Source organism: Tupaia chinensis, unplaced genomic scaffold, assembly GCF_000334495.1.
Source record: "Tupaia chinensis unplaced genomic scaffold, TupChi_1.0 Scaffold147554_1, whole genome shotgun sequence".
Classification (NCBI taxonomy): domain Eukaryota; kingdom Metazoa; phylum Chordata; class Mammalia; order Scandentia; family Tupaiidae; genus Tupaia; species Tupaia belangeri.
In genome coordinates this window covers 1938738-1960825 of record NW_006207406.1, presented here as the reverse complement: position 1 = coordinate 1960825, position 22088 = coordinate 1938738, and the positions used below count along the sequence as shown (strand labels likewise).

The window sequence follows — 22088 nt, the reverse complement described above, 5'->3', positions numbered from 1 at the left end:
GATGGCCACGCTGCAATCCCTTCTCCTCCATTCTCCTCTCGGGATCTTGGGCATGCACACACACACGCCTGGCGTGAGTTCTAAGCCACCGGGTCTGGGACGCAAACCACGGTCGACTACGTGGGAGTCCAGCAACATAGCCATTACGCTAACTGCTGGTTCCCTTACATTGCTTCTAATATACTATGATGCCTCTCAAACAAAATCTTTGCAAATTCAAGGCCTACATTTTATGAAAAGCAGATTAAAGTGATTTCTGTCATTTTCTAGTTGAAAATATGTAACCTCATTCAATCTGTTTTTCAGAGATTTTTGCTGCAGGGCATGTGTGCTTGCCCAAGGGACTGAATCAGATAGAGTGAGAACTCACCCCCTTCCCCCAGGGAGGATGACCACACCACAATCCCTTCCCCTCCATTTTCCTCTCGAGATTTTTGGGCATGCATACACGTAGCCCAGCATGAGTTTAAAAGTCGCCTGGCCAGAGACTCAAACTGCAGCCAACAACATGGGAGCACAGTGCCTTAACCACTATGCCACCTGCTGGCCCCCTTATTCAATTTAAAAACTCACTTCTGGGCTGTGAGTTAGTGCAGTGGTTAAGTGCTGTGCAGTGGGACCTGGATCCCACAGAGCCTACTGCAGTTTCAGTCTTGGCTCCAGGGTCTTGAAAAAAAAAAAAATACTATGCCAGGTGCACATGTGCCCGTGCTTGGAAACCTAACCAAATGGAGAAAAAGCAGCAAAAAGGATTGTGGCATGACCAGGCCCCCATCGCAGGGTGTTTCTGTTCTCCTCTCTGGTGCACACACATGCCATCTGGCATTAAAAAACAAAAGCAAAAACTCATCTCCATCTGTTCCCTCTGTAACATAAGATATTACCAGGCACGCACCTCAGACAGCAGCTGGCAGCGGTAGCAATCGCATGGATACCTACTGTGCCCCTGCTGGCCACTGGGCCGGACAATTCACAGGTGGCTTTGTTTAACAGTAACAACCGTGCAAAGTAGTAGTAGTAGGTAATATCCCAGTTTTATGAGGGAAACTGAGGCTAATAGGGATTAGTAATACCTTTACGTGAAAAATGATTGAATCAGAAATCTGTTCGAGTCCTGACTAGTGTCAGCCTGTGCTCCACAGTCATGCAAGTATTTTAACTTCTTCAAACTGTCATCTTTTGTTATCAGGCAATCATAGTAATATGCCAAGAATTTCATTCAGATTAAAAATTACTGAGGTTGGGGCCAGCAGGTGGCGTGGTGGTTAAGGCACTGGATCCCACATGGCCAACTCTGAGATTCAAATCCCAGACCTAGCAGCTTCACACCGGCTGTGTGTGCACATGCCCCAAATCCTGAGAAGAGGCTGGAGAAGGGATTGCAGCATGGCCATTTCTCATTTTCTTTTTCTCTCTCTCTAGTGAGTGCATGCGCACTATGGCAACATCTAAAAAAAATGACAGAGGATTGGAGACAAGAAAAATGAAGATGGAGCCACCAGTAAGCCCCGAGGGCAGTCAGTGTGCAGCCTGTGTAGCACCGAGGGACTCTTCAGCTGCGTTCACAAGGGGCAGGACACAGATCAGAAAGCGCTGACTGGAGGGGCCTTCACTCTTCCACATTTGCTTTTGACACAAAAGGCACTCTAAGGAAGCAACACGCTGGGACCCCTCACAGGCTTTGCTAGGCTGATGTGCCCTCATTTGTCCCGACTTCCTTTCACACTGTCGCCTCCTGTGCTGCCTGTCAGCAGCTCAACTGTGACGACTCTGCTACTGTACTACATTCCGCCCTCCTTTTACAAAAGCAAGCGGGAAAGAAGAGTGAAGCTCCTTATGTGTGTAAGCAAAGGTCCTGAATAAAATTCAGCTCGGACGACGGAAATCAGAGTCCCCCAAGGGCATGGAGCCTTACCTGGACGTAGACTGGTTGACTAGCCTACATTTCATCCACAGAGAAAACCTCACCCACCTGAACAAGCACAAGGCGTCAGAAGTCGATCACCAATTACTGGATCTAGAGGGTGGGGTGTAATTAAGAACTTACAAGTATGCTTTTGCTCTCTGGTAATAAAATACCCCTTTCCAGCCTGTCTATCACTGTTCAACTTGCACCTAGCCGTCAGACCATTTAGGTATGTGATATTATGTATTATTATTACATCCCTGGCTACTTAGTGACCTGAGTGTTTACCAGAATTGTTTTCAGTATCCGTACAAAAAGTAAGTTGTCCTGAATGGAGAGCCTGTAACTGCCATTGAGCCCCTATCCCTGTCATTTAACCCCGCCTAGGGGGACATTTGGCAATACTGAAGGAGACATTTCTGGTTGTCACGAAGAGGTGGGGAAGAAATCTAGCTGCAATTGGCAACAGAGTCTGGGTTGTTGCCAACATCCTAGGATGCCCAAGACAGCCACCCATGACATTACCCAGGCCAACATCAACAGTGTGAGTTAGAGGAAACCCAAGTCGTACGTGGCGAGGACGCTGGGGTACTGCTGAGACAGGCAGCAAATAGGAGACATGGAACGTGGGCACGTCTTGACACAGCTCATAACCCGAGAGGACCTACCACTTCAGTGTGTGTGTGTTTCAATTCAGAGAATCCATACAATATTTGTATTTAAATATTTAATTTTCATTTCACCAAAAAAAAGAAAAAAAAGCAATAGTGTTTGCAGTTAAACATGCCTTTCAGTCAGTGCTGGTCATATGCAAAACAATTTATCAGAAGTATAAAGAAAAATAAGCCTTTTCCCTTTACAAGTGAAACGACACGATTTGCATATACAATATTATATATACATACTATTTTCAAAATCTTCCACAAAAGACAGATTATGATACAAATTTAGAATTACACCCACAAGCTCAGACTCAAGGAACTGAAGATCTCTATAGGTGCTTAAATACAAAAATGTAATACTTTTGCAAGTTTCCAAGTAACTACTTTCCAGAATATTTGAAAAGGCTGTTTTTCACAGCAACAGGGAACAGTTGGCTTTAATCAAGACAGCTGTAAGACTAAGTTTTGTCTTAATGTGAGTTTGTTGATTAATGCGAATGCTCCAATTATGCCGTAATTCCCATTTTATATACACATACACAGACAAGTGTGTTGTTGCACTGATGGTTTATATAGTTCAACTTCTGGAGCATTTCATTCCGCTAAGCCATGACCTTCACTTCCTTTGAAGTATTTCAAATTAAGAACTGTTCAGAAATATCACTAATGACTACCGTGACTAACTCCAAAAAGGTGCCCCTTGCTCTTTGTTTGTGATCAAAGTTAAATGTGTCGTGAATAGACTTTTATTTTTTCTACAGCAGCGGATCTAAGTCACAGCGAGTGTAGGCTAATTTGTCAACACTGGAACCTGAGTTTGACATGGTAAATAACATCTCGTTGCAAAATTTTCTAGGAGTCCTATCATTCAATGTTTCCAAAATAATAATATGGCAAATCTTCAGCATGGAGTGGCATCATAGAAATGTGAAAACAAACAAACAGTGCTAAGATGCTTGAGGCGAGGGAGGCAGTAGAGGGAGGGAGGGAGGGAGGGCGGGCGGGAATTTTACCCCGTGTTCTCTTTGATGCAGACAAATGCGCAGCCCTAACATTTACCATGTGGTGGGTGACGAGGATGTGAAAGACGATACAAGAATGCCATAGGCAAGCATACAGGTCTGGATGCATGAAATGCACGCAAAAACATCAGGCTACAAAGAGGCAGCACTGGCTTACATTTTTAAATGCGACTGAAGATAACATCTAACCACGCGGACACAGAGACAAAGAGAAAAGAGAACAGGAATGGCCCAGCTTGGAGGGAGCTGAGGACAGAGCTGCAGCCACTTTGGTGGGTAGGGAAGGGCCGTCTGTCCTGCCACATGCGCTGCGGGAAGATGGAGAGGACTTACTCCTGAAATGCTTTCTGGATTAGTTTGGGGGGGGACCGATGTGGTCGTTCACTGAAGCCATGGCAGCAATTCCTAAGGTTCAGTCTGAGAATCAGAATCATTTCTACTGGGTACACAGAAGGAGCGACTGTTGGAACCGCGACAGACTGTGCACGCAGCAGGCCTCCAACAGTAGCCACTCTTGCGGGTCTCCTGCTGAGCTCCAGGGGGCACCTCAGCAGCCTCACCCTCACCTCACTCCAAGATCAACCAGCAACAGACTCTAGATACACCCCTACTCACAAGTGCTCTCTGCCTTTCCAGAATTTATAAAAGTACAGGTCCCCTTTCACCACCTCATTCAGTTTGAATCGACACGAGAGATGCTGGATCTGACTGGTGCTCAGGACTCAACCCTATTCAAGTATCTTCCCCATCTTATTCATTCCTTACAAGCCTGTTGCCCTTGGTTACACCACCACAGTGCCCTACCCTCAAGCCAGACGGCAGGGATTTAGAGGGCCCTTATTTCCGTTAGGTCCATTCAGAGTCCAGCAAAGGACACGATATTGAAAGGAAATCATGGGGGTGTTGTGGGGGAGAAGCAAATTCCATCCGTGTGTATATTTTTACATCCTTAAAGGCATGGATCCCAGAGAATGAATGAAAACAACCATGAATCATCTATACTAACTACTGAAATATGTGGGGAAGAAAGTGAGCTATCCTATTACAAAACTCAGTTTTCATTGTTTCAGCATAACCATGAAAAGGATGAAATGCAAAATGAAATGACAAAGAAATAAAAGCATATTTATACTTATTAAGAATACCCCCTACGGGGCCAGCAGGTGTCACAGTGGTTAAGGTACTAAGCTCCCACGTGGCCAACCGCAGTTTGAGTCCCAGACCAGTGGCTTGAAATCACGCCAGGTGTGTGTGTGCATGTGTGCCCAAGGTCCCATGAGGAGAATGGAGCAGAAGGGACTGCGGTGTGATCGCCCCCCGGGTGGGGGGTGATTTTATGCTTTCTGTTTCTGTCTGTCTCTCCAGTGAGAGCATGCACCTTATAGCATAAATCTCTCTCTCAAAAAATAAATAGAATACCTGGGAACCAGCAGTTAGCGTAATGGCTATGTCGCTGGACTCCCACGTAGTCAACCGCGGTTTGTGTCCCGGACCCAGTGGCTTAAAACTCACGCCGGGCGCGTGTGCGTGCGTGCCCAAGATCCCGAGAGGAGAATGGAGGAGAAGGGATTGCGGCGTGACCATCCCCCATGGGGGGGGTGATTTCTCACTTTCTGTCTCTATGTCTCTGTCTGTCTGTCTGGCGAGCGCACGTGCCCTATAGTGAAAACCTCTCCAAAAAAAAAAAAAAGAAAAGAAAAAAAATAGAATACCCCTCTACCAAAAATATAAAGCCCCCCAAAACAAATAAGAAGTAAACACACAAGTATTCTACTCACTACTGCCTACACGGGCAGTAAGGGGAAGGGGAGAATGGGAGATTTGTCATACACTGATCCTCAATTTTCATTAGATACCTATATATCCATGCAAAAGACTAGGTACAAAATCAATCACATGAAAACACATATATACATTCTTAAAAAGTATATACCCTATTCTATCCTACCCAAACAACACCCCCCCATACACACACAAACCCCAAGTTATAAAACTATTGCCCTAGAGGCAATGAGGGAAGGGAGCAATGGAGAGTTATCATACGTCTGGACTTCCAGGTTGCATTATGCACCTATGTGTCCCAGCAAAGGGCCGGGCGCTACGTGAAATAACATACAGAAGGTAGCAAACGTGTATATACATTACAAAAACCACACACACACACATACACACACACACACACACACACACACACTCAGCCACCCTCATCCAAACAAAACATCTATTCTACCATTGCCCATTAGGCAATGAGGGCTAGGGAGTATGGGAGATTTTTCATAGAGTCAATCTCAACTTTCACTAGGTACCTACATAATCATGCAAATGACCAGGTTCAAAATGAAGTTAACACCAAAAAAGGGAAAAATATTTATATACATGAAAAATATATCTATATATCTGTATATCTTAGCTTTTCTCTAGTAAGCTCACTCCCCACAGGACTCGGGCGGTGCTGCCTGGGCACACAGGCTATCGGAGAAGGAAAGCTGCACCTTCCTTCCGGGTTTGGCCTCTCGTGATCTTTGAGACCCACAAGTCCAACCAAAAACTGGGCTGGGAGTGAAAGAAAAAAACTAGCAACTCTTATATACAGTAAGACGATAAAGAGCCAGAAGGTGGCATGGAGGGTAAGGCGCTAGCTCCCACGTGGCCGACTACGCAGTTTGAGTCTTAGACAGGGTGACTTGAAAATCATGCTGGGCTCCTGCTGTGTGTGCCCGAAGTCCCAAGAGGAGAATGAAGAGGGACTGTGACAACGTGGCCATCGCCCTGGGGGGGCATTTCTCACCCCCACCCCACTTCTGTCTCTAGCAAGCACATGTACCCTATAGCAAAAAAACCCCAAAAACAAAACCAAAAAAACCCAGACCCCCCACCCGATACCCTGCCAGAAATGCCGAAACAGCTACTCTACTAGCCATTGCCCAGACAGGCAATAAGGGAAGGGGAAAGGGAGATTTTTTCATAGAATGAACCTCAGTTTTCATTATGCACCTAAGAATCATGGAAAGGTCTAGGTACAAAATGAGATTACACACACACACACACACACACACACACAAAATGAGCAAAAAACATTTACATACATTTTTAAAAGTATACACCGCACTCTTCTGGGGGGTCAGGGATAGAGTAAGAAGCATAACCTGGGCTGCACTGCAGCTGTTGCCCACAGAGGCAGTAAGGGAGGGCGAAGAGGAGCTTTTCGCACATCTGGACACCGCGCTGCCCTGGGTACCAGTCTGTCCAGGGAGGACTGGGCACATGAGGAGAGAACACGACACAGTAACGAAAACTGTATATACATTTTTTAAAAAGTACATAGAGCCCTTAGCCCTCCCCCAACCCCAGAATTACTAAAAATTCAAACTACTTTAAAATTATTGCCATATAGATAAAAAGGGAAGGAACGAGGAGACAGCCACACATTCAGAGTTCCCTGGTTCATCAGGGACCTGTGTGGCCAAGTGACAGATGGGGTGCCCTGTAAAACATCACAGAGAAGTCGAACGTGTGCATACACTTAAAAAGCATACACCCCAATACCACAAAGAGACCCTCGGAATGGATCTACTACTCTACTAGACACTTCCCACGCAGACAAAGAAAGGGCAGGGAGGAGGGGAAATGGAGACAGAATCTGCATTTTCCTCACAGATGCATGTAAAAGACAACGTAAAAATAAAGAAGTAACAAAGAAGTAGCAAAAACATTTATATACATTTAAAAAGTATCTGCCCTTACCCTGAAACTACTTTATCTCCCCTACCAAAAAAAAAAAACTAAACTAAAAACAAAACCCCAAACTACGCTAAAAGTATTGCCCACCAGGCAATAAGGGAAAGGGAGAAGAGGAGACTGTTATACATCCGGAACTCTGTGGTCCACCAGGGCCTCCAGCCTGGGCGCCCGGTGAATGGATACAATACAGTAGTGAGGACATGTATATACACTAAGTACATTTCCCTGCCTTCCCCTTCTCTCTTCTGTCCCCCAGCACTCCACTCTGACCAGTTACTCCGGTAGCTACGAGACACAGGCAGTAAAGGACAGGGAGAAAAAGATGGCTCTACACCCCCACCCCCATGTTTCATTAAGTACCTTCCTGTGCGTGAGGACGACACAGGACTAAATGAATCACTGATACGATGTAGTACAAGTCTATTTATATACATTAAGTGCATACCCCGCTCTGTTCCACACCCCAAAATGAAACAAACCACTAGCTATTGCCTAAAGAGGCAATAAGGGAAAGGGAAAAGAGGAGATTTGTCATACTCTGAACCTCAGTTTTTATTAATATATACATCCATGCCAAAAAATAGAGTATAAAATGGAACATAAAAAAGTAGCATGACATTTACATACATTTGAAAGATATACAAACCCAGACCCCAAGACGAGGTCAAAACACCAGCAACTGCGATGGCCAAGTCCGCTATGGTGCACGCAGGCAACAGGGAGAGGGCAAGCAGGACATTCGCCACACTTCTGGACCTCCGTGGTTTACTCTGTGTCCACAAGAAGGACGAGTGGATCTAGGTGAAACATCGCTCACCAAACAGCAGCAAGGCCATCTGTACAGACTCCTCACAAAGAACACGGCCCTCCTCCCAATCACTACCTCCTTCCAAAAAAGGAAACCAAGTAACGATTCTGTGGCTGTTGTCCACGCAGGATGACATGTCACCTTCACCGGGACAAAAATACACAAAATCAAAGAACAAAAACCTATCAAAAATACACGAAGTATATACTCCTCAAAAACCACCCGAAGGAAACAACCAACTATTCCAACTCCCCATTGCCCATGCAGGCAACACGGCAAAGGGAGAAGAGATTATACTTTCAGACCTCTTTCCATTAGGTACCTATTTGCCAATGCAAAGAATAAAACACAAAAGAATATAAAAACCAACAAAATAGATACTTTAGGGAGGAAGAAGTTCTTTAAAGGGAATTAACTGCAGCAAGTACAAAAGCACGAAGACAAAGGTCTGAAAGCAGAGCCTTATCACACCTACAACCTCCAGGGTTAGCGAGGCCTACACAATAAAAACCAGGTGATTTCCCAGTTCTGCCCTGGAACTGCTATCTGTCGGTTGACTCATCTGAGACGGACTCACCTTCCCTGCAGCCCACGAACGCAAAGGGGCCATTGTGAATATTCAACAATCTGACTACAGGTGATAGCTCCAGATGCTTTGGTTTGAGGACTCTTAAAATCAGGAACAGTCTACTGGGAATCCAACAAACACAGCCTTCATGCCAGTTCCTTACTTCTCAATATTCAGAAAGGATTCATTCTGGTACCCAGGAAGGCTGATGCAGCTCAATTTGCTTTCTATGCCCAGGACTCTTCTGACAACTCTTCCTTCCTGCAGTGGCTACAGTCTCAAAAAACAAAAACACAGATGGCAAAGAAAACTGGAGTCAAGTAGAACCAGTGCTAGTAAGAAGGTTCACGAACATGGAAGCAATGACAATACAACGTCATTTAAACGGGCTTAACTCCGATGAGAGGGAGGAAGGCTTGAACTTACAGTGGAAGCTGACGCTACCTGCAGTTCATTCTATCTCATCGCTTCACATGAACAAAACCAACTGGAGTCCTCCAACTTCTGCTTTCAGAACCTTTCAGATCTCGAGCATACATCGTTTTCCCACAGCTCTAGATTTCCACTTCTACCTTTCTTAATAATCTAGCATCATGTGCCTTTTATATGACATTTAAGTAAATCATCTCTCTGTGGTGACTAGAACACTTTTTCCACAAGTACAGAGTCAGCGTGTCGTGAATCATGTGCTTATATAGAAGAGCATGCCGTGACTTCTGTGCTTCAGTCTGAGTTCTCAAAAATACAGTGGCTACTTCTGGGAGAAACAATGTTTTCAAAAGCTACCACTGTACCTGTTATCCTAAAAGCTCTCGCTCTCTATTTAGCCTTACATTCCAGACTTACAAGTTTTAGGAGCCACACATAGATGAGTTAGCATGACATTAAACATCAGGTGATTCTGTGCAAAAAACTAAGCAGAGGCCAACTGTCACTACAAATAACTGGGGTGCAACAAAATAAAGCTGCAAATATGGATCTGGAACCATGGGAGTGTGGTCCTTGAGTAGAAAGAGAGCAATGGGTCACGAGGTTCGTCTTTTTTAGCCCACGTTTTGATAAAGTTTTACTTATAACCACATCCCGTACCCAACACGTGCAGTCATGGGTAAAGTAAATGAAATGATTACAGACAAGATTTGCCATATGTGGAGTTAATGCACTTCGTAGGACCATGTCAAGGTAGGCAGGTAAAACTGAAGAATCTTAACTGACTTTGAGAAGTAGCAAAATTTAAACTCTGTATCAAAGTGGAAATTCTAATACAACATGGTAAGAAACCAGCAACAAAAAACCCATCGAAAGTTGAGGATTTTTCTTTCACTCTAAAAATATAAAAACACATTAACTTTCAGTATCAACTAAATTATCATTCATTTATCAAATCACAAGAGGACTAAACCCTACAAGGACCCCAGTTTCAATAATACATCTTTAGAAGATTCTCTGATTCTCAGGATATAATATTTTCTACTCTAAAACAGAGAGAAAAATATTCAGAAAAAGATTAAACTGGGGAAAAACATACTAGGATTAAAGAAGAAGAAGGATACCACTGGGGAAAAACATACTAGGATTAAAGAAGGTTATCTTTTAGCTTGCCAGCCTCTTAAATTTTGTTTATAAAAATATTTTTACAAAATAAAATATAATTTTATACACAATCCTACATACTGCAACTTTACACCTGCTGCATAAAAAGAGGTGACCTATTCCACTGTCTGACCTGTGGAGTGTTTTAAGTGCTCATAAATGGGTTAACTACTCTTTTTATGTACACAAAAGCTGTTTTCAAACAAAATATAAAATTCTCAAGAATTATTAGGAAGAAAGCTTTTCTCCTTAGAATCAAAGAAACGCAACAATCTGGGTAAAAGTCTGCATAGCTCAAAAAATTCAAGTACAGTATTTCTCCTTTAGGAGTAAAAATGCCATACAGTTTTGAATATCCACCCTCGTTTTTCTTCCTCTCTTTCGTCGGCCATTTCTTTTAATGTTAGTTTGGCCACAGTAAAAGAAAACCTATGATTTCTCAACTAAAGAAAAGTATTGTTTTGAGAGTGGAAACCACTCAAAGCCCACCATGTTAAACATGAGTTCAAGTTACTCCTATGCCACATTCTCTTTGTTCCTTTAAGGTACTATGGTGAACTTCAAATAAAAATGTTCATTTTCACAAAGGTCCTATTTTAAAATATACTTCTACTATGCTACTCTACCATATAAAATGAAAATCCACACATGGGTATGATTCAGAGAGGAAGTGTCTATGCTCTTCGGTGCCAAAAGGCAACTTAAACAAGTTGCACTCTCAGTAACAGTGATAAGTCATGGTGAGGAACACCAGTGTGAACGAAATGCTCGCCACGAGTGCAGGAGCACTTCACTACGACGAAGGTACGGTGGCAGGAAGCGATGGCGGTGTACAGATCCGGGGAATATTGGCGTCCGTGAGAGAAATAATTGTGAGGAAAGCTAACTCGGTTTGGAACTGTTTCCTATGGGTATGTTATGAAAGATAAATAATAAAGTGTTAGATATTTGGAAAATTTAACCTTTTGGCCTTGTTATTTAGCTTTTCAATACAACAGAAATTTAAAAACTGTAGCACCTGGCTATTCTCCAAGAAAAAATTACAATAGTTACAGATATTAAACTTTTTTTTTTTCCAGAAAATAAGGGTTAATTGGAACCCCAAACCAAAGTAGATCTGCACACCTGAGATCAGGTCTCTACAGCTGCATGGTTCGTCATCTTCGTTCCCACACTCTGCGTAGCAACCTTTGTGCCACGCTCCAGTAACCGCCACCAACAGGAAACAGCAAACGCTGACCACTTAGCAGCCTGCAAACATGGTGACTCTTAGGGAAGACCTCTCCTTGCTTTACTGTGACAGTAACTTTCCAGATACCGAGAGACAGAACGAAATTCCAAAACAGACCCCCCTCATTTATATATCTTCAAAGTACAAAAATTGCTCATTGTTTTTGTAGATGGTTGGCATGGAGGTGATTATAATTTGGTAATAAATAACTGCATACTGCCCAAAGATATTTCAGAAAAGACAGATGAAAAATACAGTCGGGCCCTGAGCTAACTAGAACTCCTACGAGTGCAAACAACTTGGCAGCGATCCTGGTTTCACCTCCGGTTTCGCAAAAGCAGCAGAGCCCAGGTTTACAAAGCTCTCTGAACGGGCAACGGAATGAGGTGCGGTTGTGCATGCTACAGCCAGAAGGTCAGCGTTTCCAGGTTCTTCTCCACCCACTGGATATTTAGCTGAATGACTTCCAAAGCCTCCTGGACGCAACGGAGCCGGAAGGTTGCCTCAGACTGGTTTTCAAAGAAGGCCTGGACCTGGAGGTTTCACACAGAAGTATTTCAAAAGGAGAAAGGGACAGTAAGGCTCAGGTAACTCTGACTAGCCTTTTAAAGTTAGCTTTAACTGAGTGACAGCTGTGCTGACATCTTAGAAGCAGTAGACTTACATACATTCATGTGGAGTTCCTGACCAAGTACAGTGTTATCTGAAGTAACTTTTAAAATAAATTATTTTAGAAGCCAGGAGGTTGCATGGCGGTTAAGGTGCTGGACTCCCATGTGGTTAACTGCAGCTTGAGTCCTGGACACAGTGACATGAAATTCTTGCTGGGCATGTGTGCGTGCATGCCCCAAATCCTGAGGAGAATGAAAGAGAAGGACCTGTGCTATGGCCGTCCCCCCTGGGGGTTGATTTCCCACTTTCTCTGTCTCTCCAGCAGGTACATGCACCCTATAGCAAAAATCTCTCTGAAATAAATAAATTCTTAATGCTACAAGTTTGAATTTTTCTAACTTAAAATAGAAGAAAGAAAGTCTAAGTAACAATAAATGAGGTTAAGTTTAAAGTTAGTTTTGGTGTTATAAGTTCACTCTTTGAATAGACTTCTTCAGAACAGTTTTATTGCCACTTAAATTATTTGTGTCTCTTCCAGGGAGACAAGGGAATACTAGAGAATGGAACTGGAATTCTTCCTCACTGCCATATACCCCAACCTCTAGAAGTAATCTCAGTCATAATTATTAGCACAGATGAAGGCAGAAAGAAGGGACAGGGCTTAGCATGAAAAGCTACTGAATCACTTAAGCTGAGCAGCATGGGAGAAACGATTCCCTAGTTTCTCCCTGGGTGTTTTCTATAACCAACCTCAGACAAATGTGCCTTTGTTGAAAACAGGTGAGTCGATCCAGCAACAATGCTTTGCATGGTATAGGAGCCCAGATGGAACCTGAAGGAACAAATACATGAGCAGACCATGAAGCAGTTGCTGGTAAGCAAAGCTCTGGTAAGTAAATGCTTTCTTGCCAATAGCAGAGAGGACAGGAGGCCTACTCCAGGGAGTTGTAAACAAGGAAACCAGGGCTTGTCCTATACATGTTCACTGCCAGTGGGAAGGAAAATGGGCTGAAAACGTGAGGCATTCAGGATATCCAGATAAAGTTTTAATCCATTTACTCTCTTCAAAATCACATGCTATACCCAGAAATATCATTATTGCTTTAAAAGGGAGAAAGAAACCTACATGTGCTATCCAGTGAGGTGGGAGCTCTTAACTGATGCCTTGGCAAGTAAGAGGTATTTTCCAGCCCATGTAACTAAACAGTAATCCTGAAATGGTCTGAGGCCATACTGAGCTAAGTGACCTGGTGCGGAGCATGGGCGAGGGCAATTTATACTTGAATGGAACAGTACTGTTCAATGACTCGGGCTACAGGATTATGTTTACAAATGTGAACATTTCTGGGTGGTTCAGTCAAACTCTCTCACAGGGGCAGTTTCCCTCTCACAGCTGAACATAACTCTGTGAAACAACACAGCACTGGAAGCAGTTTTTTTCCAAATGCAGAGCCTGAGAAAAAGCTAGAAATTCTCTGAGAAACTTACTTTTGTACAAGCTTATTCCAGTTCTCCTTGACAAAATCCCAAGCCAGTAAGTGTCCAGGAAAATGGTGGCCCACTGTTCTAATGATAAATGACAGCTTTTGTGTTCGGATGGTATCTCCATCAAGGCTGCTTTTCATTAACCTGAAGAGCAAAGGCAAATTTAGCCTCCAAAATAATTATTCATGAAGAAGCAATAACTGAACTTAAATGAGTATGGTCTGTTAATTAAAGCTCTGTAATGATTCAAGGGAAATAAGTGCTGGGTTAGCCAAACACAGATCTTAAAATTTGTCACTTTTCTTTTTTTAAGAATTATCTTTTTGGGATCAGCAGTTAGCATAATGGCTATGTCTCTGGACTCCCATGTAGTTGACTACAGTTCGAGTCCCAGACCTGGTGGCTTAAACTCATGCCAGGTGCGTGTATATGCGTGCCCAAGATCCCGAGAGGAGAAGGGAGGAGAAGGGATTGTGGCATGGCCATCCCCCCGCCGGGGGGGTGAGTTCTTGCTTTCTGTCTCTCTCCGTCTTTCTGGCGAGTGCACGTGCCCTAGAGCAAAAAATCTCTCCAAAATAAAAATTATCTTTTCAACTTTATTTATTATTATCAGTTTTTAAATTTGAGTAGAATGAGACAGAGTGAGAGAGAGAGGGAAAGTGAAAAAGCAAGCCACTAGGGCCAGGACTTGAACTGTGGTTGGCTAGGTGGGAGTCCAGCGCCTTAATCGCCATGCCACCTACGAGCCCGTTACCTTTTTTTTAAGTGAAGGAAGAACTCATCGAGATAGACAATTATAAATACTGGTTGCAATGGTTTGAATCTGTCTCCCCAAAGTTCATGTGATAGTGCTAAAAGGGCAAAAGCTGAATCCAACCATGGATTAAGAGGTGAGATTTTTTCCTTTTGAACAAGATTAAGGTTATCAAGGTGGAGCCCTACAATTGAATTCTGGTGGTTTATAAGGAGAAGGAAAGACAGAGACACAGACACATTCGCTCTCACCACGCGACGTCCTGCACTGCCTCAAGACTCAGCACAGAGCCCTCACCAAGAAGACGCTCACCAGATGTGGCCCTGTGTCCTTAGACCTCCAAAACCATGAGCTAAATAAACCTTCATTGTTTATATTGAGTTGTTGGAAAAGTCATGACGTATTTGTCTGTCTTCCTTTCAAAATGGGTCATGACTTTCCCGACAACCCAATAAATCACTTAGGCTCAGGTATTTGTTATTAGCGGCAAAATGGACTAAAAAATGTCACATAATAATAGTGTTGGTCATTTAGGAAATAAGTTCTGATAGAGTTCGTTACAATTCTGGAGACTGGTATTTTTCTGGTAAAAATCTTATTTGACATGAGTAGACAAGTATATTGTGTTACTACTCTTAAACTGGGGCATTAGAATTATTTGAAATACACTATATAATATATTCTTTAATATTAACACCTAACACGTAGTGATACTATATCCTAGAATATTCTAGGTCCTAGACACAACACACTATGAAGTAGGTCCTTATTACTTATTTCCATCTGAAAGTTAAAGAAACTGAGGTTATGTAACTGCTCCACAGTTACACAGCTAATTAATACCAAAGCCCGGCATCTGAATGTAAGCAGCTTTCCTCTCCTGTACTATACTATTCGCTTATGCCAATGAAAACACACATGCCCCAGAAAGGTTGCATTTATATTTACAGGGGGCAAGGACTCAAATGCCCAACAAGACGTGAGGGTTATCCAGGTACGACAGAGCCGCACGGTGGGGTACTACGAAGCCAGAGGAACAAATGAAGTCAGTGTCTGGATGTGAGGTGGGGATCTCAAAGACTAATCATTCATGGAGAATAATGTCACAAAACCCTGGGTGCAGTACTCACCTACCTTTAAAACGTGTGGCTAAACATACATGTAAATGTATGTGTGTACGCACAAAGCGACTTCAGAAAGTATGTGGAAAAATGGGATTATAATAGGAATTTACTGTGGTGCAAAAATATTTCAAATTCATGCATAGTTTTTCCATGAACTTGTTGAAGATCCTGCATTTTGTGTGTGTGTGTGGGGGGGGGCGTGCATGCGTATGTATGTCTACCTCCACAGAACTGACAGTTAACAGAAATGAGAAAATAAGAATGGAAGTGAAGGATCCAGGAGAGATATGTGGATTTTCTTTTAGATTCTTAGGGATTGTTTGCATACTTCATGAAGGGAATATGTCAGTATATCACTTGTGTAATTTCAAAAACAAACAAACAGAAGTTCTGTATTTGCTTTACTTTCCCTATTTTACTTTAAAAAAAACCCCTATTTGTGGTGTATCTTTTGGGTGTATCTTTAGGTGCTGAGGATATTTCCGGACAGGATAAGAATTTTCCTGAGCAAAACTGTCTCCGAGCATAGAAGCAGTAAGATCCGTGCTTCCTGGCGTGACTTCCACCTCCCGGTTCTGAGGCACCAGACAGCATCGTCTTTCCCTTGGCACCCCAGAACTCCTTTACCTGCGGCAACTGCTCTTTTGCAAGAAGGCCCTGCTTAGTGCCCTTCTTTTACCCATGTGCAATTCCCATTTCTGGGCCTTCATCAGCTAGACATCAGAAAGGAAAAGTCGGACAAATTCACAAGAAGTTCGTAGAACCTGTAAGGTTTTATGTTATCTTTTCCTGAAGTGTCTACATTTTCAAAACGACAGCATGGACAGAGCAATGCCTTGGCTCCAGAGAATGAAGCACTACGTGTGGAGGACAAGACATGTCAAGAGAGGAATACGCTCTCGGGCAGGGAGCAGGAGCGGCTATGACTCCGGCCATCTCCCAATGAACAGCTTTTGGGCAAGGCACAGTCTGCCTGTCTGTAATAGATCAATCCCCAGGATGAAGTCCAGCCCAGACACGCACCACACCACGCTGTCCAAGTCAGGTTTTGCCTATTAAAAATAAAGGGAGAAAAGGGGAGATCTCAAAGAAACTGAGCTCCTGTCCTGAGAGCATGGTGCTTTCATGCTTTTGGTTCCTATAGATCATATATCTTGGGTAGTTTCATACCAGAAAAGTTTCCGTACATCCTCCGAGCTTGCAAGAGCTTCAAGTATTTTGTTCTTCTCTGCTTCAGAGACTAAAGTGATGTACTTGCTTAAAAGGAATGTCCAGCCTTTCTCAGTTTTTGCGCCAACTTTGAACACAGTAGTCATAACATCAGTAGGTAGGCTGTAAGAGAAGAGATCAAACATGAGAACAACAAGAAAAAATTCTTAATAGAAAGGCTGACTGGTGGCAGTGGTGTGTTGACCATCAGGAAATGGAATAATTACCAAAAATTTAACCACACAATTGGGTCAAGAGTAAAGCTAATTCAGTGACTCTTTTTCTAGTAGAAAGACTATGAAGAGCAACAGTTCAATATAATACAATAATTCTTCACTGAGCACTCACAAAGAACTAGGCAGGCAACTGGCTGGACACTGGGGAAAGGAAGAAGATATTTCCTACCTCCCAGGAACTCACAAGCTACCACAAAGCACAGAATAAATATGGACATTACGATACAGTGCAATAGTTCTATGGTAGAAATTTAGCAGGTGTGAGAAGAGGAGAAGAAACATGGTCTGCTCTCTCTTTTTTTTTTTTTGGAGAGGGTTTTTCGCTATAGGGTGCGTGCGCTCGCCAGACAGAGAGAGACAGAGAGACAGAAAGCGAGAAATCACCACCCAGGGGGGATGGTCACACCGCAATCCCTTCTCCTCCATTCTCCTCTTAGGATCTGGGGCACACACACACACGCGTGCCCAGCGTGAGTTTTAAGCCACTGGGTCCGGGATGTGAACCGCGGTTGACTACATGGGAGTCCAGTGACATAGCCATTACGCTAACTGCTGGTTCCCAGTCTGCTCTCTTTTTCAAGATCTCAGAGCTGGGAAAGACTTCAAAAGGTTTTCCAGAGGCCCCACCCAACTCACTATCTGATGCCTGAATGGTCTCTCCGTAATGCCCAGTAGGAACCTGGGAAAACCGATCATTGCAAACATTTCTGCAAACTGCTAACTCCCCCTGCCATGTTTCATTCCTGAACTAAAGAGACTTGCTTGTCATCTCACACGGATTCTGACTGGTTGCTATAAACAAACAAACAAATACACAAATAGAAAACAACAAGTGTTGGCAAGGAATGTGAAAAACTAGAATGACTGTGCACTGCTGGTGGTAATGAAAAGTGGTATGGTTGCTATGGAAAACAACATGGAAGTTCCTCAGAAAATTAAAATAGAATGATCCAGCAACAACATCTGAGAATAGATATCCAAAAGAATTGAAAGCAGGGTCTCTAAGAGCTATTTGTACACCCATGTTCATGGCAGCATTATTCGTAACACCCAAAAGGTAGAAATAATCCAAAGCTCTATCCATGAATGAATGAATAAACAAAATGTGACCTATACATACAGTGGGATATTATTCAGCCTTAAAAGGGAAGGAGATTACGATACATTGTACAACATGGATGTGTCTTGAAGACGTTATGCTAAATGAAAGAAGCCAGTCACAAAAAGACAAATGCTGTGCGGTTTCACTTGAAGGATCTGGTGTTGGCAACTTACAGAAACAGCACGTAGAACAGAAGTTACCAAGGGCTGAAGGAGGAAGTGAGGAGTTTTTAATGGGTCCAGCTATAGTTTTGCAAGATGAAAATGTCCTGGAGGTAAGTGCACAGCAATGAGAATATACTTACCACTACTGAACTGTACTCCAAAAAGTCATAGATGGTAAATTGTATGTTATTTGTATTCTACCATATTTTTGCCATGGTGGTAGGGGGAGGGCACTCCATCATGCCCTCTACCACATTTTTAAAAACTCTTGCTTGAGAGTACAGGTGCATGGGGTTCACCTACATTAACACTCAGTTTTGTAACATCTATGGCTCAGGAAGAGAAGATCCCAGCTTTGGTATATGGTGTGAGGCTAAGAAGAGGAAGGGGTACACCCGAGAAGAACACACTTTACCTATGTGTCCCATTCGATGCCACCCACTCGTCAAACAGCTTCATGGCAGACGACCTGCAGTTCTCCAGGCTGTGGGTGCAAGCGAATTCTAACAAGACTGACCGAAGCTCTCGCATAGATGGGGTGCCCTCATCAGTCCAAGTTTGTTGTTGGATTTGGTTTTGAAGCAATTTGAATACCCTGGCCTAGACAGACAAAATAGATAATGAAATAATCATCACTGGGACAATCAGAAAAGTCAAAACAACTCAATCTCTTTTTCCTAACATTTACTCAAGGGGAAAAAAGGCACAGATATCACTCAATAAATATCAGCTGATATATGAGCCCCATATATAGCTGGAACAAAACCACTTAACAACAAAGGATATGTCTAAGGCTGCTACTGCCAAGAGGGATTTTTAGGAAACAATCAGAAAGAACTGATAACTTTTATGCAGTAGGAAACCTTCATTCTGCGTGTTCTCAGATAAAAGTGATTTTCCTGCCAAAAAAGCATCATTTATAATCATGGAAGAAAGTCAGAACTTCTGGTCCTTGTGACATTAGAATTCATAAACAACATGAAGCAATGAAAGAAAAATACACTTCTTTGCTGACAGTTAATGTTTAAACATTTCTGAAGGAAATAGTAAAGGTATATTTAATGTATCAATTAGTTTGATGTGGTAACAATTTAACTAAATTACAAAGAAAATGAGGCCTGCCTGAAGAATCATCGTTCAGTTTACATTATCTCCTTTTCATTTAAAATGTTTTAAAACCTACAGAAAATAGGCAAGAATAGTATGATGAATACCCATCTAGAATTCATCAGGTTTGTTCCTTTGTTTATTTCTATTTTTAAAAAATTTGCTATAGGAGTACACGTTCACCAGAGAGAAACAAAGAGACAGACAGGGAAAGTTAGAAAGGACTCCCCAGGGAAAATGACCATGAAGCAAGCCCTTCTTTTTCCTCTTGAGATCTTGGGTACACATGGGTACATGTGCACACACACACCCTGTGTGTGTCTCAATCCGCTGGGTCTGGGATTCAAACTACACAGTCTGCCATGTGGGATCCAGGCACATCATGGCACCTGGCAGGCCCAAGAATTCTTTAGTTTTTAATGCTCTTATTGGTTTCATTTCTGTGTATATGCAATGCACACATAAATACACAGTTTTTTTCTGGTTTCAGTTGAACTATGTGAAACTAGATAATATACATAATATTTCATTAATAAACACTTAAGCATGCAACTCTCAGAAATGAGAACATTCTTCTGCATAAGTATAATATCCACCGTCTACTATCTAGTCCCATTACAGTCACCTCTGAGTGGGATGTTACATGTACACTGGTGGTATGAAGGAACCAATGAATACATTAAAAAAATCTCTGTATAACAAACACATAAAAGCTCTTTATATGGAAGTAGTTCCATATTGCAAGTTGTTGTACACGGAGAGGAGGAAAGACACATGGGGCTTAAAAAAAGCATCCTATGAAATATGCATTTCTGAATGCCACTGGGAGGAAAAAACACTCTAATACGAAACAGACGCTGCCCGCTCTCAGGCATCTCGGTCTCAGTGGCTTTCTTCCCAGTGGCACTTCCTTACCACCACCATTAACTACCGTGTCTCACTCAAGGAATCAAGAACCACAGACTGACCACAGACAGAATTCTTAACCCCTGTAACTCAGTTCATCTTCCTCACAGAGCCTCCCACCGGCTGTGGCTGGCTGCGCAAGTGCGTCTTCCACTGGCCTGAGTCCTTGACAGCATCTGCCTAGCAAACTGACCCCAATGACTGCAAATGAGGAAAATGGAAAACTACGGATAACTGACAAATAGAAAAAAAGGACAAATAAGGGGGGAATAAAATTACATGTTTGAAATTCTGTTTAAAAAAGCTCATCAGAGAACAATGCAATGCTTATTGAGAGTTTCCTAGAACGAAAAAGCCAGTGGGGTGGTGGGGGGGGGGGGGGGAGATGTGTTTAAAGCACTAGAAGCAAAATCTGACATTAGAAGATGTTGAGGTTAACTCTTGCTAAGGAAGTTACACCACTGGAATTACAGAGTGCGGTTTAGCTTGTTAATCTTTGCACCAAGTCATAAAAAGGAATTCTCATACTATGAGATTTTTAATAAATATCATGGATTTTAAATAAATTTCTAATTATAACAGAGCAAAAGTTTTTTTATAGGGTGCGTGCGCTCACCAGAAGGACAGAGAGAGACAGGGAGACAGAAAGTGAGAAATCATCCCCCAGGGGGGATGGCAGTGCTGCAATCCCTTCTTCTCCATTCTCCTCTCAGAATCTTGGGCACGCATGCATACAAGCCCACCATGAGTTTAAACCACTGGGTCCGGGACTCGAACCACGGTCGACTACATGGGAGTTCAGCGACATAGCCACTACACTAACTGCTGGTCCCCAGAGCAAAAGATTTAATTAAAAAGTCTGCTTTTCAAAGAATCCTGCTATTATAAAATATGATAAATTTACAAATAATTCAGGTTATAATAATGAAGCAGAGCATGTGTTCTTTAGAAATAAAATAAAACCTATTTCTCCAAATTATTATTATTTTTTATTTAAGCTCATTAAACAATAAAATCTAACCCTCATTTTCATAAAGTGAAAATGGTAAATGAGGAAAGGGAATAAGTTGATGGGTTATGTAAGCTATAAACACTGGATATGCAATAAATGACAACAACAATCACACAAAATGATTTTAAAAATAAAACAGGCAGGGAAGGATGTGGCACTTACGTTACAGGGTACATGTAGATTTACTGCTTTAATTTTACACTGATATGCCCAGGGAGTTCTTTCCGGGGTCAACAGAGTTTCTTAAAAGTGAAATGTCAGTTTTTATTGCTAAAGGTTTATCCCACCAATGCCTCATATGTCCAGAACGACAGGTCTGTACGTCATACGACAGGAATATGGCTAGGATCAGGTGTTAACATCTAATGGGAACAATTTGACACAATCCAAATGTGCCTCCAGAATCTACCCCTGCAACACCCACAGCATTCATCACAAAATGTGGCTCACGTCACAAGCAGGCCACATAACAAAATGGCCAAGAGGGGCTTGGGTTACGCTGCTGTTAAGTTAGACACTCTTAAACATTAATGCATTCTGGGTCTAAGAATTCAGAATTCATACTTTGAGAGTTTATTGTTGTTGTTTTAGAGAGATTTTTGCTATAGGGCAAGTGTGCTTTGCCATAGAGACAGAGAGAAAGTGAGTAACCACTCCCTAAGCGGCATGATCGCTCTGCAATCCTTTCTCCTCCATTCTCCTTTCAGGATTTTGGGCACCCTCACAGGGCCTGGTGTGAGTTTTAAGCTACTGAGTCTGTGACTTAAACCGCAGTTGGTCATGTGAGAGTCCAGCCCCTTAACCACTATGCCACCTGCTGTCCACAATTTGAGTTTTTTTTTTTTT

General features: G+C 42.6%; 1 protein-coding gene across 7 annotated transcripts in view; it reads right to left on the bottom strand.

The window, feature by feature from the left end:
• LNPEP (leucyl and cystinyl aminopeptidase) overlaps nucleotides 1–22088 on the bottom strand; it is a 123228-nt gene that overhangs the window by 7860 nt on the left and 93280 nt on the right. For 6 of the 7 annotated variants that reach the window (XM_006169865.3, XM_006169868.3, XM_006169867.3 and 3 more), the window contains 5 exons: nucleotides 18633–18817; nucleotides 16677–16838; nucleotides 13632–13772; nucleotides 12894–12975; nucleotides 11365–12064 (listed from right to left, as the gene is read on the bottom strand). In XM_006169865.3, the coding sequence (XP_006169927.1) occupies nucleotides 11933–12064; nucleotides 12894–12975; nucleotides 13632–13772; nucleotides 16677–16838; nucleotides 18633–18817 (702 nt within the window). In that variant the 3' untranslated portion in view covers nucleotides 11365–11932. Of the gene's footprint in view, nucleotides 1–11364; nucleotides 12065–12893; nucleotides 12976–13631; nucleotides 13773–16676; nucleotides 16839–18632; nucleotides 18818–22088 lie in introns of those variants that run through there. The other variant, XR_337605.3, reaches the window with a different exon arrangement.